The following is an 18,504-nucleotide window of genomic DNA, read 5'->3' on the forward strand; positions in this document are numbered from 1 at the left end:
AAACCCTCTGCTCCTTTCAATCTTAACTTCTTCACCACATCGGTCTACTCTAAACCCCTCTGCTCCTTTCAATCTTTCCTCCTTCACCATATCAGGGGCTAAAGGACGCCTGCGGTGTTTTTCACGTACATAGGGTGTGGTGGGGGCTGTGGTGAAAATTTCCCTCAGAAACAGTGGCATTTTCCACAAGCTGCGTCATGGACACACCCTCATTGGATGCGCTCCATTGAGAAAGAGGCTCGCATGAGACGAGACGGGAGAAAGCTATGTCCTGAGAGATGAAATCTGCATGGAGTAGGTTTTTGTCGACACCTAAAAGCTTGTCCGGAGAGGAGACAGGTGCGCTTAGTGTGAGAGTAGAAGGGGGGAGCTCATAGTGCAAAGGAGGCAGTATATCAAGGTTTGGTTTGTGGGGAGCTGCTGGACATGGGGGCCCAGCATTAACAGAGCAAGCTGCTTTCCGTTGGATATCTTGCACACCAGAGCAGACTTGGCTAATGGATCTGGACACCTCAGATGCAGCTGCGTGTCCCATGGCACCGCTTCTCCACTCCACGGCCCATCTTCTCCATTCTCCTGCCCACCCCCCCCCCTTTCCAATTCCCCAGCATATTTGGGTTGGTACAGCTCCATTGGGCTGTGTGAGGTGAGGGAAGGAGTCGACCTCACACTCCACACATTTATTTTCTTCTCAAGTTATTTTTCTCCTCGGACTAAATGATGGCCATGTATTTTGTGTTAATAAGATTGTATGAGAAATACTATGGATTACAGCTAAATCTGCTCTTTTGTGCCTTTTGCTTTATTGCCTGTAGAAACTCGTTTTAAAATGATTGCTTGCTTGTGTGTTTGTAAATAAATAATTGTTATTATTTCAAACCTGTCTCGGTGGTCCTTTCCTTCAATGGTCTGACAGTGTACAAATATAATTAGATGGGAAGTTGTACCCCACCTGATTTGCTGTGTTAGCCGGAGCTGCACCTATCTGTTCTGCTTGGCAAGAGATCACCAGGTGCAGCACCAAGGGTGTGACCTCTAGTTAGGGTGCCCTGCCAATAGAAACATATCGCAAAAACATTGAAGCGTAACCCTGCTAGGCTGTTAGTCTAAGTCAAGTGGCTATGACTGTGTAAGAACTACAGCCTGTTAGACCGTGGAGTTATCTGTGGTCGGCGGCCTCTGGATCGGGTGTTCAGGAGAAACTCAAGTGCTTCCCCTCGTGGCAAACCTCGAACCCTGGGCTGTAATGGTACATACGAGTGGGACACCTGTTGGAAACCCACAGGCATAGATATTTATGACATTTGGACAGCCCTTCTTCATATCTGATGCTTCACTCACAAGAGGGGGGAGTGGAGTGAGAGAGAGAGGGGGAGGGGAGAAGAGAGAGGGGGAGAGAAGGGTGAGGGAGGAGAGGAGGAGAGGGGGAAGAGGGGTGAGAGGAGGAGAGGGGAAAGATGGCAAGGGAGGGGAGGGGGAAAGGGGGAGAGGGAAGAGGAAGGAAGGGGGAAAGGAGGGAGAGAGGGTGAGGGGGAAAGGATCATGCACAGGGGAGAGGAGAGAGGTCGGGGGTGAGGGGTGGGAGAGGGTGTGGAGTGAGTGACTTCTGCCTTGACTTGATCGACTTGACCGGAGTGGGGGGATAAACCTGCTTTGGCCGACTTACTTCTGTTGTTCCCTTTTTATTTTTATATAACTTGAAAGCATCGAATACACTTCACTTCACAAATTTAAAATTCCTTAAAAGCAAACATTATTAATAAATATTGGATTCCATCGTTAGCCCACATATTCAATAAATTACGAACAAAGTTTTTCGAAGTATTGTTAAATTATACAGTTGGAAAACAGTTAACTCACTTTAAATAAACTATTTAGACATAGATACCCTCGGGAACATGAAAAAAAAAATCATAAGAAGATTGTTCAATCCCAAACTTCAGTTTTCCCAAGCAGGAAATTACCCTACCCTACCTCTTCAACTACACCTCCCTCCTCCTCTCCTGCCTCCTTTCCTCCCTCCTCTCCTCCCCTCTCTCCTCTCATTCCTCACTTCCCGCATCGCGTCTGACCAGATACATTCAAAACGGATATTATAACATTCTCCAGCAGGGAACCTACCCTCACTCTTCTACTCCCCTTTCCTCATTCCCACCTCCCTCCCCCCATATCCATTATTGTATCCTAAACGACATGTTTTGCTATATCAGAGGAGCTGCAGTTAATTACATACTGCACTAATATATTTACAGTGCGTTGCTAAATAATATGAACTACAATTAGTCCAGTCAAAATAAGCCAAAATGGGGGTAAACCTCACACTAATTGCAAGAAAAATGAAACCACTTGTTTTGTGTTCCTCTAGCTCTACCTTATCAATGACTAAAAATTCCAAGTAAATGAAGGTATGGAACATGGTGAGTTTTTAGGATGATTGCGACTTTTTAATCTTTTTCAGGCAAGTATGCGGTATTAAAAAACTGTGTAATTTGGCCATTTCTTCCCCTATTACATTCAACTTGGTGTCTATTCCCATGTTTTCTGAGGTGTTCTCTCAGGAAAATATAGTGTAAACTTTGGAGGAATAATAGTATGGAGGCGGTGTGGCGTTGCGACCTTGAAGCCAATTCCACCATCTTGGATCACCTATTGCCAGTGGTGAGCAGGTCGGCCGGAAAGCCACTTTTCCCTAATTTTTTTTATCTCTGAAACTATGAGAGATAGGTGCATACATGCAACGAGGAGCAACATAAAGACCTTTCCATGGCACTTAAGAAGAGGGATGCCAATGATGTGAACAAGCTATTCACATTCATTGACAAGTCTCCTTTCGGAAATGCTGAAACTCTCAGAAACATAGTAAATGGTGTTTTTGCAACAGACACTGTGAATGTCGACAGAGCAGAGGATATTGGCAGTAAAATCTTAGGGGACATGGAGGGAAAACAAGTTTTGAAGTACACATTTAAGAAGAAAGACCAGGCAGTCGCAATGGATTCGAAGTCCAAAATCTCCATCGATGGTGAGGATGTTAGCATTGATCCTCTTCTCCTGTTTCAGAGGCTTGTGATGGTCAGCACACAGAAGGAAAGTATTCAGGACGCATTTGGCTATGAACTCTGTGGCTATCCCCCTGCTCTGTTTGAAAAAAGGAACAAACTCTTGAAAGCTCATAAGCCAACGCTTGCTAACGCTCTGTGGGACCTTGCTGGGTATCCTTCTCATGAACAGACGCACATGGAGATTGCAACATTCCAATTTGTCCTTGATGGTGGAGCTCTTCTGCACAAGATACTATGGGAAACTGGGAAGACATACAATGCTATCTGCCAAAATTATGTTGCTCATGTCAAAAGGTATGGAAACCCAGTCATAGTGTTTGATGGTTACCAGAGTGGTCCAACTCCAAAGGATGGGACTCACAGAAGACGCATTGGTACCAAGCAGGCCCAAGGAGTTCAGTTTCATGAAAACATGCCTCTTCAAATGAAAAAGAATGAATTCCTGTCAAACAAAGAGAATAAGCAACGTTTAATAAATGTCCTTGGAAAGCATCTTGAAATGGCCGGCTGTGATGTTCATCATGCAAAAGGAGATGCTGATCTTTTGATAGTGAAGACAGCACTGGTAGTGGCCAAGAAAGGTCGGACCATACTGGTTGGCAGCGACACAGATCTCCTGGTTTTGCTTATCCATTACACAACTAAGAAGCACAAGAATATATACTTCCAGCCCCAGGCTAAAGCAGGTTCTCCCATCCGATACCTTGATATCAAGAAGCTGCAAAAGACTCGAGGTGAGAAAGTTTGCAGAAACATCTTGTTTCTTCATGCTGTTCTCGGATGTGATACTACTTCAAGGTTGTTTGGTCATGGAAAAGCTGTAGTTCTTTCATTGGCAAAGAACAGCCCATCTTTTGTCAAGGCAGCTGAAGTTTTCAACGATCCGGGAAGATCAAACGAAGGAATTGCAGAAGCAGGTGAAAAAGCACTGATGTGCATATACAACGCAAATCCCAGGGTCACAAGGAACTTGGACATACTTCGCCATCAAAAGTACCTTGAACTTCTGGCCACCAAAAAACAAGTGGTCCACCCAAAATACCTACCTCCAACTCGGGCAGCTGCCAAGTATCACTCCTTGCGCGTATATCATCAGGTGCAGACATGGAAAGGAGAAGAACTTAATTCAGAGACATGGAGTTGGAGGGTGCAAGGAGAAACATTATTTCCAGTGGCAAGTGACTTGGATTTCGCACCAGAAGAACTGCGAAAAGTAGTTAGATGCCGCTGCAAATCTGGCTGCCAAGCCAAGCACTGCGGGTGTCGGCAACAAGGACTGCCTTGTAATCCAGCATGTGGGGAATGCAGAGACGTATGTGAGAACATGAGTGACCAAGGTAACAAGATAACTGATGATACTTTTTAATGTTTGCAACAATGCCGAGTAAGGAAAAGGTATCCTTATCTAAATTAGGCCCTACCTATATGCGTATGTGGGGTGGGGGGGGGGGGCAGACTGGTCCTCAGTTTGACCATGAGCATGGTTTAAAGGACATTTAAATATCAAATGTGACCTAAACAATAAATATTAATAGTAAAATTCAACGTAGATGATTGAAGTTTGACCGATCCTAGTGTTTGTAACCTATGACCTAATTTCGCCAGGTCCCTATATATGCCAGATTTTAGACACCCCCAGAAATCTATGTTCCACACCAGGAACTTCTTGGAATTTTAAAATATGTTATTACATGTACTTAAAGAAGACAAATAAAAGTGGTTTCATTTTTCTTGCAATTAGTGTGACCTCCAACCTTATTTTGACTGGACTAAATGTGTAAATCTATTCAAATAAACTACATTGCATTACTGTGTGATAAATGGCAATATATTGCCGCATCATAGGAATTAAGATGCGTTGCTGAACTATATGAATTCCTGCTCCACAATATAAACTACACTGCCTTACACACTTAGCCTGGGTTTGATTCCCGACCTGACACCAAACGATCCGATTGGTGATTTGCAGGTAGGGCATGGCGCATCACATAGTGAGCCGTCCCTGGGCGCATCACATAGTGAGCCGTCCCTTGGTTGGATGTTAAACTGGGTGTCCCGTCTGCTCGCATTAGTGGATAGATTTTAAAGATCCCACAGGATCTTTCGAGAAGAGTCTGCAAGTTATTCCCGGCATCCTCAACAAATTGCAAATTTCCTGTCCAAATCGGCTCAAGTCAAATGTCAGGTCTGGCCAGTCAGTTCATAAAAGGCTTGAGAAAGTGTTTTCCCCACGACAAATTGCACAAGAAGGTGGATCAAATAAATGGGGCCGTTAAAGTAGTAGCAGTAGTACAGGGTTTTTCAAAAACACCTGGACAACTTTGGTAGTTAATATATTTAGTACCACACATGATATGATACCCTTTGTTTTATGTGACACAGAAACTCATAAAGTTTTCTTTATTTTCAGGTCTGGTGATTTAATGTAAAATAAAATGGTGACTCTGCCGGAGAAAACTCGGTGCGCCGAATGGTTCATCGAGACGAGATCCCTTACAAGGTATGGAAGGAATCCGCCATCGCAGATGAGCATCAGAGAGTGGTAAGGGAGGTTTAAGGAGACTAGAAGTTGTCAGAAACGGAAAGTACCAGGTGACCAAGCACAAGTGCAGTAGACGTTGAATGAGTGCGTGAATCATTTTGTCTCAGAAAATCAATCTGACATGCATCCAGAGAACTGGGACGACCAACCACCACTGAACACAGGATTTTGCATAAAAGACTGAAGCTTTATGTCTATAAAGTGCAGAATCTTCAGGAGTTCAAACCAAATGACAGACCTAAATGCAAGGCATTCACCTTGCAAATGCTCATTCGCATAGAGGAAGATGAAGTTTACCTGAAAAAGGTCATGTTCACAAAGGAAGCTTGCTTTCATGTCGTGCGGAAGGTCAACCGGTTCAATGTGCGGATCTGGGGCTCTGAAAACCCCCATGTGGTCAATGAACACATACACAACAGTCCAAAGGTCAACGTGTGGTGTGACCTCCATGACCACTTGGTGGGTCCGTTTTTCTTTGTGAAGGACACATGACCTCAACAATTTACATGAACATGTTGGAAGGATTCGCCTTCCCACAGATTGAAGATCTGCAACCCGAAATAATTTTTCAACAGGACGGTGCTCCCCCTCATTGGGCCTTAGTCGATTGAGCCATCCTGAATGAAAAATTACCACGTCGCTGGATTGGCCGAGAAGGAACAACCGCGTAGCCTCCATGATCACCAGACAGAACCCCCCCCTTGATTTTTTTTTTATGTGGGGGTTTGTGAAAGATGTTGTCAACAACACCAAGGTGGTAAACCTGCATGATCTTCATTCTTGGATCACAGCTGCATGTGCACTGGTGGACGCAATAATTCTGAGCCGAACATGGCAAGTACTCGTGTCCCACTTTTATGTCCTGCGCGTGCCACATTGAGCTCACATTAAAATGTATTGATGGTGTGCACAAAACTTCACGAGTTTCTGCATCATATAAACCAAAGGGTTCGTTTCATTTGTGATTCTAAATATATTAACAACCAGAGTTGGCCGTACCTTTTCGGAACACCCTGTATTCGTTGCAGTTGTAGCAATACAGTATTCTACAATTTCAATTGCAGTGGATTACTGTATGCTGTACCATATGAACTATAGTGCATTGATGCATCCAAATGACAATACAGGTACATTACTATTTCCCAAAAGAACGACTGTACAGTGAATGCATTTGTGTGCCACATGAACTAAAATGTTGTTGAACTATGAGCCAATGTTATTTTTCTTCGTTGCTTTGTCAGTATTAACTGCTTTATGTAAAAATACAAAAAAAAATCAAAGACAAAGCACTTTGACAATAACTAATGAAAACTATGAAGGAAAGCATCAATTTAGAAAAGTTCAAAAGCTATACTCTACTTTCTTAGGAGTCATTTATTTTTCTCACCTTTTTGCTGTTTTGCTGATGCCATCACAGCAATTGGAATTCCAATGCCAGATGAAACAATCCAGATGCAGATGCTGATAATTTTGGCCTTGCTCGGTGTGCGGACGTCGAGAGCCTTCACCGGATGGCAAACGGCTATGTAGCGGTCCACACTCATACTGGTCAGCGTGAATATACTGGTGAACATGTTGTAATAGTCAATGGACATGGCCACCTTACAAAGAAACTGGCCAAACGGCCAAGTGTCGAGCAGGTAATTGACACTTTGGAAGGGTAGTGTGCTGGTCACCAGGGCATCGGCGAGAGCCAAGTTAAAGATGTAGATATTGGTTGCTGTCTTCATCTTGGTATACCTAGATGAAGAAACAAAAGGAATGGTGGAGGAATGATGGCTTGCCTCACAATGACTCATAGTTCCATGAAACGAGTGAGGTATACTATTTAAAATTAGCATGATTGATCCCTTTACACACTGTTAATAGTTCATAATTAATTATCTTATCTTGCCTGATATAATTCATCTCGCTACAAATTGCCTTTACATTCCAGATTATAACAAGCAAAAACTTCTGATATGGAACGTTCCAATGAACCAGAACAGCAACGAACAATGGCAACAGCAGCGACAACAGGAGCAACAGGAACAAAAGCAACAGAAACGATGGTACTGTACATCTATATTGTTGTGATTCTGTGCATTGTCTACTAATATCCTTGAAAAAATGAATGAAAGTACACCAATGTCTCCGACAGTGTCTTTGTCCCACATATGATATGCAGGATACACGTTACACATGCACAACTTCTGCATTCTTCCCCACATCCCTTATTTGTCCAAGTCTCCAATTTTGTCTCTCACCCCTCCCATTGGTGTGCTTCCTCCCTCTTTATACTGTTCCTATTGTTCCATTACGTACAGATCAATTCTATGTTCTAGATCCTCCACCAGCCCCGACATTGTATACAAAAATAAAATACGTATAAACAAACAAGAGCGAGAATTGCTTTGCAATACATGTCCCCTACTGGTCCCAATGAATGATCAGGAGATAAAAAAATTTGTTTGCCTTTAACGAACCAAAATGAAGAAGAAAAAGAAACTCCCTAACCCACCGTTTTTGTATTGGGTCTATTCAGCAAAATAAAAGGAAAAGCAATTTTCATTTCCTGGTATCTTTACCTCTGCCACCGAAGGGGAAGGACGTTACGTTTTCACCCTTTTCTGTCTGTTTGCTTGTTTGTGTGCAGGATATCTGAAAAAGTTGTGGATGGATTCAGATGAAACTTGGACAGGTTGGGTGTGTGGCAAGGGTGAATTGATTCAATTTTGGTGAAGATCCGGATCCGGACCTGGATACGAGGATTATTTAATTTTTAAAGGGATTCTTCACCATTGAGAGATGGGGCCAAAACGATATAGTACTGTATCGCATGATATTTCAAAAATGTAATGGGCCCGATATGTTCTCGTGGATCAGGCATAACATGGCGGAGATATGCGCTCTACTGAATGCCCTTCCATTTTGTCGACTAGAAAACAATAAAGATGAGGGAAACAAACTGAAGATAAAAATTAGTTTGCTTTAATGCATGCTCTCGCCGATAACGGAACAAAAAAGAAGAAGAAGAAGAAGAATAAGAATAAGAATAAGAAGAAGAAGAAGAAGAAGAAGAAGAAGAAGAAGAAGAATAAGAATAAGAATAAGAATAAGAATAAGAATAAGAATAAGAATAAGAATAAGAAAAACCACCTTTCCACTCCACCGTGTTTCGTTCATTTCTAGGCTTTGCCTATTTCATATTAAAAACAAGAAAAAGAAGCAATCAGAGATTGCAGACTCTCGCCAGGACTTGTTTTGGTACATAATTAAATAGGACACTCGGTAGAGCGCATACCTCCACCACGTAATGCCTGATCCATGAGAACATATCGGGCTCAATATATATTTCAAATTTCATGCTATATATCGTTTTTGGTCCAATCTCTCAAAGGTGAAGAATCACTTTAGAAATTTATAATTCTCGTATCCAGATCCGGATTCGGATCTTCACCCAAATTGAATCAATTCTTCCTTGTCACACACTAAACATGTTCACCAAGTTTCGTCTGAATCCGTTCACAACTTTTTGAGATATCGTGCTATATATCATTTTTGGCCCTATCTCAATGGTGAAGAATCACTTTAAAAAATCTAGTAGTCGGATCCAGATTTTCACCAAAATCTAATCAATTCGTCCTTGTCACACACGCAACCTGCCCACCAAATTTCACTTGGATCCATGAGATATCCTGTACACAGACAAACAAACGAACAGACAAACAGACAGACAGAGAGGGGTGAATACATAACCTCCTTCACCTTCAGTGACGGTGGTAATAATAGAACTGCCACTTGTAACTGACAGTGATGAACTGGTACCAAGACATCCCACTTTGATGCAACCCTGCTTTGATCGGACACTTAACACTGACCCATGATGATGAAAATAAATTCAATTCAAATCAAATGGAAGACCAAAAACTGCAGGTACAGTCCTGCATTGGAGTCATCAGAAGGAACCTGAACAAGCAAAAAGCAAAGTTGAGGTCATCAGGAGGAACCTGATATAGAATTCGGGTTTCAGCTGTTACGCCTCTATCCTCAAACCCACCCAGGTGCAGTCAAGTGAGCCTCATTAAAAAAAAAAAAAAAAATATATATATATATATATATATATATATATGAAAGAATCCAGATCAAAAGAAATTAACAATTTTGGCTGCCAGACCATGCGTCCGATCAAGTTGAAATTTAAATCATATTCCCCATCACCACAAGATGATTTAATTGTGAAGTTTCATGTTGATTGATTAAGCGGTTCAAGAGAAATAATTTTTGAAATATATTTTTTGCTCAAACTAATATGGCTGCCAGACCATCTGACGTATCAATTATTTGTGAACACTGGTATCGCCAAGGCTTGGGGAACATTTGCGTGACGTTTCCCCTCAATCTGTCCAGCCGTTCTGGAGAAGAAGGTTCTTTTTAAATTAGTTTTATGGTAAATCCAATATGGCTGCCAAACCATGTGACTAATGACGCATGTGAGCGTTTTGTTCCTCATGGATACGAGGTCATATGTGTAAAGTTTCACCTTGATCTGTTCAGCCATTTCAGAGAAGATTTTTGAAGGTTTTTGAAAAAAAACCCAAAGAACAATATGGCTGTCGAACCACATGACTGAAGACGTCAATGGTTTTTTTTTTCTGTGGACCAATTTATCCCTAGGTGACCCTTAAAATTTTTCATAGTGATCCGATGTAGCATTCCATGTATGCAATTATGACGTCATAACGAAGACACGACATCATAAAATAAAAAAAATAAATCACACTTATTCCCCATGAGGAGTACTTGCCACATGCCATGCCAAGTTTCAATATTTTCCATGGTGCGGTTTCAGAGATACAGAGGTCCAAAATTTTTCTTTTTTTCCAACATGGCTGCCACACCACGTGACCCATGACATCCTAATTATCGTTACAACATTCTACATGGGTAGCTGTAGTCCCCTCCTGTGAAACCAGTCGGGGACTAATGAATGGAAGGACACAAGTGGAACATAATGGTGACACACAAGTTATACTACAAGTCTACAACCTGATCCTAATCTTTCAGATATGTTAAACAAATTGCATATCATCATCATCATCATCATCATCATCATCATCATCATCATCATCATGCTAGTATCAGCCCAATGGAGGACAAAGGCCTCCCTCAACTCACGTTGTGGGTATTGGCATCCTCACAACACTTGCTACATGTGGGTGGGTGAGAGGGTTTGGACAGGAATTTGTGGATTAGTAATTTATTCAGTGTGCCAGTGATAACTTGCCTACTCTTTGCAGAAGAAACTGTGGAATCTTTAATGTCCACCACCAACAAAGGAAAAAGATAGTATCGAATCTTTAACTTCCACGAACAACTAATACCAGCAGATAGAAAATCCAGCATCCTTGCAATGGACGGTGCACACGTTTGTTTATGCCTCCACCTGCCCGAGAAACGCCAGGATGACAATTTATAGCTTGGTCGGGATTCAAACCGAGGCGAGACAGCTCAGAGGTGAGTATGCGTACCTCCATGCTACCCTGCCAGTCCCACAGTATGCAATTATTATGATTAATCTTCCACCTATAGAATAGGGGAAGGCTTATACCTGTTGTATGGTTTGTTTATACAATTAGTGCCCTAATATTGTATGGTACCACAGAGTCTATTAGACCCCTAGAAGTACTAAACCACCCTTAAGGTTTGTTTTTGTTTTGTTCTTCCTTCTTTCTGCCAATGTCCAAGGCGTATCTCGGAGCCGGCTGAGAATTTCGGAATGAAATTTTGCATCAATAATGGGAATAAAAAGTATGCAGAGTTGACATAATTTTTTTGATCTTGACCTATTTTGAAGGTCATGACCTAATTATAAACATGTTAACATTTTTCACTATAACTTAAGGCTTGTCTGATAAGAACGAAATTGGCAAGGCAGATGTACGTTTAATTTAGATCATACCAGTCCGAGTTAAAGGTCAAGCTCAAGTGGCGGTCTGAAATAAATAATGCATTTTTTTGTCATCGCTCAATTTTGCTAATTTGGAATCCTAAAGACCGTTTCACCTTCCAAGGTGTTGTTGCATAATAATAGTGTACCTGCACTGAAGGTGTGCACCTGCTATTTGATTAGTGTCAATGACCTGCTTTTTTTCAGATTATGACCGAATTGAAAAACAAACAAACAAAAAACACCTTATTGATAATAACTTGAATAATTTTTCTCCGATTTTCATGATGTTGAGTTTCAGGGATGGATTGTACATTGGGACGCATTATCTTAATTTACAATCTGTCTCTAAATGATGAAGGTCAAGGTCATACGATGGTCCAAAAAGAATACGGCCATCATGGGATTGTGCGTGCCCGCGGAGGCTTACCCTTGGCGATTGCTTCGTCATCGCAGATACAGTATTTATACTTCTTACTTTTTTTTCAGTATAATTATTATGAGTATTGTTATATTGATAATGAGAATGAAAAATGTATTATTTGTTACATTGTCATCGATCTGTGAACAGTCGCAGCCTGTGTTTGTGCAGAGACATTGCGATCAATGCACTGATAAAATCATCTCGATACTACCGTTAATGATCGCTCGTGCTCCAGGCAGCAAACCACATATTTCACCACATTCTACAAATGATTTACACTCTCTATGGAAATTGCCTTTACACTCCGGACTACAAGAAGCGATAACTCCCAATATAGGACATTCCAATGAACCAGAACAGCAACGACAAACAGCAGCAACGATAGTACACATATACTATTGTCACACTGTCGACTAATATCCTTGTAACATGTACAAAAGTACTTTGATGTCTACTACAGTACCCTTGTCTGACACGCGATACTGTTCATGTACAAATTCCTCATTGAGCTTTATATCACTGCAAAAATAGAAATAAAAAACAATTTCAATGGTACTCTAAATTTTATGCACTTAAATTCCCACAATGCCTTCAAAGTTCAATCCTTAAAGATGAATCCTTAATTCTAACCTTCAATTCACAAACAATAATGGAAATTGCTGTTGATTGACAAACTACATGAGTTGGCAATTATTTTGTTTAAATTTTTCTGTTTTCACCAAATTGTTGATGTATTCCCTTGTATGTCAAGCTGTCTTCTCCCATTTTGGCCCATGGGCATCACATATTATTGTCACTACTGTATATTAACCTTCTGCCCTTTTCCAGGCAGCTTTTCCATGAGATTAGACAGCGTATGAAAGGAGGGGAATTGACAGCACTAAAGTGGTGTCGGAGGTGAAGTTTCCATCCAATGCATTATCAGAATATATGTGGCCCTTTCAAGAATTCTACTTCACCCTCTCTCCGAATAGGCATTTGGATCCACAAGCATTTCAGCCCACCGGGTGTACGTTATTATAATTCAGGTTTGGTATCAGATTTTGTGGAAAGCCAGAGGAATATCCAAGTAAAGTGTTCAGTCCACTTGGCTATTACAAGTGGCAGGATCCTACCCTTATCCCACTCCAACCACTCACACCTAACTTTGAGCTCATCCCAACTTCTCACCCACTCCTCCTTAACTCACATTACACCAACTGCCCTGAAAACAGATGTCTGATTATACTAATGATAGAGACAGCCAGACAGGTTGTTGTCGTGGTCTTTTAATGCCACAATTATTCCCACTCTCTCGTGGGGTCGGATACTGAAAGTTTAGCACAAGTCTTTCACGAACCAGCTGGACCAGCCTAACGTAGGTTTGAGCAGGAATTTGCAATTTGTTCAACGTGCCAGCGATAATTCGCAATTTTTTTGCAAAGTGTGCCAGAGCATCTTTACGTCTAACTAATACGAGCAACTTGCAGACGGGACACCCAGCTTGATGTTCATCCGATGGCCGGTGCATACATCGATTAATCTCCTTGCCTGCGAAACACCAGCATGGGAGTTTATCGCTCGGCAGAGATTCTAGGCCAAGTTATACAACTCAGAGACGAGTATGCATACCTTCAGGCTATCCTCCCAGCCCTAGCCAGATAGGGTGCTCACGTAAATGGTTATGAGTGACAGAACCAGCAGCAAATAAATAAACGATGTGTCGGAGCTGCACGCCCTCTGCCGTTAAAACTTATAACTTCTCGACACACTTGAACAGGTGTAAGTCACATGATATCCAATCACCTGCAACGTTCAGGTGTAAATCACATGATATCCAATCACCTGCAACGTTCAGGCGTAAGTCACATGATATCCAATCACCTGCAACGTTCAGGTGTAAGTCACATGATATACAATCACCTGCAACGTTCAGGTGTAAGTCACATGATATCCAATCACCTGCAACGTTCAGGTGTAAGTCACATGATATCCAATCACCTGCAACGTTCAGGTGTAAGTCACATGATATACAATCACCTGCAACGTTCAGGTGTAAGTCACATGATATCCAATCACCTGCAACGTTCAGCTGTAGATTGAGAAAATAAGGATCCTGGTCTGTGTGATGTCAGGAGGAAGTGGGTGGTACTGTCACTCTATACGCCTGGAGAGGTGTCTTGCTTTATAATACTTGCAATTCAAGTCAAGACTTGGAAACGTGGTAATTATAACTAGATTAGTTTGTTGCCATATATTTAATGAAAGGTGTGTGTGTGTGTGTGTGTGTGTGTGTGTGTGTGTGTGTGTGTGTGTGTGTGTGTGTGTGTGTGTGTGTGTGTGTGTGTGTGTAGTAGGAGGTGCAGGGCTAAATTGGATGACAAGAGAGAAATTGGATGAAAAGAGAGAAAGGAGTGTTGAAGGGGGTTTGGGGGGGGGGGAAGGGTATGTATGGGTAATATGAGGCCATCAGCAGCTCCTTGGGTGGAACAGGAGTCAAATTTATGTCATATTTGTGTATTTGATAATATTGTTGCGGAAATGGCCCTTGGTGTGTTATTAAATATAGGATTAGGCTAGATTCCCCCTTAAATGCATGTTTAGTCAGGTTGTTCGGTAATTGGACGTTACATGTGTGTCGGGAGGTGTAGCAGGCTGTTCATTGTTCGTACAGTGGTGGTGGACCGGGAGGCGCCTTACTTATTTTTCCTTCCCCTCTCCGAACTAGTCCCCGCCCAGTGCTCTGAGAGGGAGTGGCCTAGAGAAGCGAGCGCCAGGAAGGGAAGGTGGAACTGAGAGCACAGAGGTGGGGCGATCGGCTGAACAAGGGACGGCTGTGTCTGTTTGCAATGGGCTTTTCGTGAAGAGCGAGCTGAAAGAAAGGCAAGGAAGGGACTGCAAGAGGTCTGTCTGCAATCGGCTGGAGGAGAAACTGCTAGCGTCGGTCGGCGATCTGCTAAGGGAGTAACTGAACCTGAGGGTTAGTCGGTGATCTGCTGAGGGAGTAACTCACAGTGCGTGTGGTCGGCGATCTGTAAGAGAGGAACGGCCTGAACCTGAGAGTCGAGTCTGCGATCGGCTGGAATAGAACTGGCTGCTGTGTGAGTCTGGAGTCGGCTTCGAGAAGAGTGAGTTTCGGAAAGGCAGGGGTGGATCTGCATGAGTCGAGTTGGGCGATCGGCAGTAGGAGGAACTGCATGAGGGTTTTTGCGATCGGCTCTCGTGAAAAGGCCGCCCCAAAAGGCGAGCTTCGTGAAAGAGGCAGGAGGAACTGCATGCGTGGAGTCGGCGATCGACTTTTATGAAGAGGTCCTCGATAGGTTCATCCGGAGTCCAGTGACAGAGCCTCTGACTGTCCCTACTCACTACATGGCTCGACACGTCTTGTCATCCCGTCGATCCGCCTGCGGAGCCCAACACCCCGATTTGGCCTGATCTGGTGAACAGGCCAGGCCTGGATTTATATACTGGACCTTGTGAGAAACCAGCTGAAATCCACCATCGATCTAACGGTCTTGGGCCGTCGACCTTACGGGGGCTGAACGCGCCGAGGCTGCATGTGCAAGCGGTTGCGGGAGAAGGAGGATGAGCGGCATTTTGCCACGCGGCGTGTTTGAGCTTGGGTGCTCGAATCCGTTGACATCGGCTTGTCACGAGGCACATTCGTGCCTTCGACACTTTTTCTCTCGTCCATGAGGCATCACCAAGTACTCTGTGTCTTGTCTGCATGTTATCCGTGTCTTGTCTGCATGTTGTCTAAGGTTTATCTTGCAAGGGTTCCCTTCGAAACCCGTAATCCGTAGCTCCCTAGTTAAGAGTGGGTTATAGAATAATTATAACATTGTCGTGAATGCTTTGCTTGTGTTGTGTTCCCCGATGTGTCCCCAATAAATATGGCTGGGTTATATGAGATTTGCCACCTTGAATTTATTCATGCCGTGCCGAGGAACGATCTGCTTGATTGGTATTTAAAACCAAAATGGTTACGCACTGGGAGACTCCACTCGGTCTCTGACAAATCCAGTCTGTAACCGGGGTCTATTTCCCCAACTGGCAAGGCACAGGTGTATTTTGGTATCGTGATCTGAGGCGCGTAACCCGAGACTTGTGCCGAACCAGCCGGCGTTATAACCCCGGAGACGGCGGTACTGTTAAGTGACGCCGAATCTTCAACATTTGGCTGTCAAGAGTCGGGTACGAGCCCCGACACCGCTGAATCCATAACAATATAACACTGAAAATGAGGTTTGTAAATTTAGTACATATACTGTACGTAAATTTTATGTGTGGAGTCATATCCTAGATGTTTAGGGAAACATGTAAAATGCACAATGTAAGTACAGTAGGCCAAGCATTGTTGTGATGAATAAAGTGAACAAGAAGAATACAAGTATTGTGATTAAGTGATTAAGAAGAATACAAGTGTTGTGATTAATAAAGTGATTAAGCAGAAAACAAGTGTTGTGATTAAGAAGAATACAAGTGTTGTGATTAGGCTTAAGTCACATTTGCTCTACGGCGAGGATACGGCGGCCGTACGCCCTCTGAATTGACAGAAACGTGCAGCGGCCGCAGAGTTTCTGCGGTGGCCTCAGGGTGGCCCTACGCCGCATGGCTATATTTTACAGGTCGTAAGGTCGCCGTGAAATTATAGCGCGGAGTTATAACTTTTTTTTCATTTCTACGTTCGCCGTAGCAATTGGACAAGCCGAAAAAAAAGAAATGGAAAAAAAAAAGAACCCACTCGTCACCGTCCGTCTGGCCACACATTCGCCTTAGGGCCCCCCTGCGGTCGCCTTGCGGTCCCCCTGCGGTCGCCTTGCGGGCACCTTGCGTCTGCCTTGAAAATTCTACGGCCGCCGCAGGAACGCCTTAAGGCCACCGTGCGACATCAAATCAAAGACCGTACGGCACCCCCACGTTTTCGGTCTCCACAATTTATAAATACCCCGTGCGGCTACCGGAAAAATAAAAACATATGTGACTGCTACATTGTGTGACCGTGGAAATACTGCGGCCACCCTATAACTGCTCGTGGCCATAGATTTTGCAGACCCCACGGCCGCTGTGGCAAATGTGACTTAGGCCTTAATAAAGTGATTAAGCAAAATACAAGTGTTGTGATTAATAAAGTAATTAAGCAGAATACACATGTTGTGATTAATAAAGTGATAAAGCAGAATACAAGTGTTGTTGTGATTAATAAAATGATTAAGCAGAATACAAGTGCTGTTGTGATTAATTAAGTGAATAAGCAGAATACAAGTGTTGTTGTGATTAATAAAGTGATGAAGCAGAATACAAATGTGTTTGTGATTAATTAAGTGATTAATAAGAATAAAAGTGTTGTGATTAATAAAGTGATTAAGAAAAATACAAGTGTTGTGATAAAGCAGAATACAAGTGTTGTTGTGATTAATGAAGTGATAAAGCAGAATACAAGTGTTGTGATTAATAAAGTGATGAAGCAGAATACAAGTGTTGTTGTGATAAAGCAGAATACAAGTGTTGTTGTGATTAATAAAGTGATAAAGCAGATTACAAGTGTTGTTGTGATTGTTCAGGCAATACCTGTCACGCGAGATATTGAATTTATGCAAATGATTCATATTTCCTTAGGACTTTGAGTATGGCATTCTGAGGACCCCAGAGCAATGCAAAGTGGTAAAAAAGAAAATTCTGTTGAAACTTGTTCCAAGTCAAACATTTTTCCTGGATGATATGGTGTTGCAATCTCAGTAAGAATAATTAGAAATTTTCAAAATGTTTCATTTCACTCGTTTTAAGTGGAGGTTTAAACCAAATAATCCAGCACTGAACTTTTGTAGCGAAGCGGAAGTGATTTTTTTTCCTAGTGCTATGTATAAAAAGCAAGGATGGCTGATAAAGATGGGTGGCAGGATGGCCGCGACTTGAGTTTGAATCTCGGCCGAGCTATAAATTGTCATCCTGGGCTTTCACAGGCAGGGTGATTCATCATTGTGTGTGCTTTCCCTTGGATGGGTGTTAAACTGGGTGTCTCTTCTGCTGGCATTAGTTGGTGGACATTAAAAATCACATGGTGTACTTCATGAAGAGGACAGTAGGTGAGATTTCGCCGGCACCCAAGCCAAATTCAAAATTCCACCTATAAACTACAGAGGGCATTGCATCAGTGGTACAGCCTCAGAAGTATTGTGTTGTACACGAACGAAGAACAAGAAGATGATGACCAGAGAAAACAGGACAGGCATATCGTCTCCTCTGTGAACATAATTACTGGGCTTCTCTGAAGGTCATTACTTTAAACTATGAGCTGGGTTTCTGATAGTGACGAAATAATTTCCTTAGGTTTCCAGAAGCATGAAACCCGAGTGTATAATACTGCCGCCTTTATCTGGATTTGAACCTGCATTTTTGGAGATGCTCGAGCAGTCTTTACTGCCGTTATACCTGATTGAGAATACCCGTTTGAGTATCGGTCTGTTAGTACCCATCTCATCCATGGATTTGCTTTTCTGCAGGACACTTCATTGCATGTTTTCCACTAAAGGACAGAGTATGACTATTACAACAATGATGGATCAAT

The 18,504-nt window shown here is 42.6% G+C and overlaps 1 protein-coding gene and 1 long non-coding RNA gene across 3 annotated transcripts in view; one reads left to right on the forward strand and one right to left on the reverse strand.

Moving 5' to 3' along the window:
* The window catches only part of LOC147020116 (uncharacterized), a 37,614-nt gene extending 20,146 nt beyond the window's left edge, over positions 1-17,468 (forward strand). Inside the window, exons 2-3 of the long non-coding RNA XR_015061644.1 lie at positions 7,541-7,655; positions 14,665-17,468. This is a non-coding gene — a long non-coding RNA (uncharacterized LOC147020116). The remainder of the gene's footprint in view (positions 1-7,540; positions 7,656-14,664) is intronic.
* Positions 1-18,504, reverse strand: part of LOC147020117 (delta-type opioid receptor-like) — a 216,249-nt gene that overhangs the window by 15,411 nt on the left and 182,334 nt on the right. For both annotated transcript variants that reach the window (XM_085895142.1, XM_085895143.1), the window contains one exon: positions 6,992-7,344. In XM_085895142.1, the coding sequence (XP_085751268.1) occupies positions 6,992-7,344 (353 nt within the window). The remainder of the gene's footprint in view (positions 1-6,991; positions 7,345-18,504) is intronic.

This window comes from Eptatretus burgeri, chromosome 9 (genome assembly GCF_056783735.1).
Source record: "Eptatretus burgeri isolate ZD-2024b chromosome 9, Ebu_testis_v1, whole genome shotgun sequence".
Taxonomy (NCBI): Eukaryota; Metazoa; Chordata; class Myxini; order Myxiniformes; family Myxinidae; genus Eptatretus; species Eptatretus burgeri.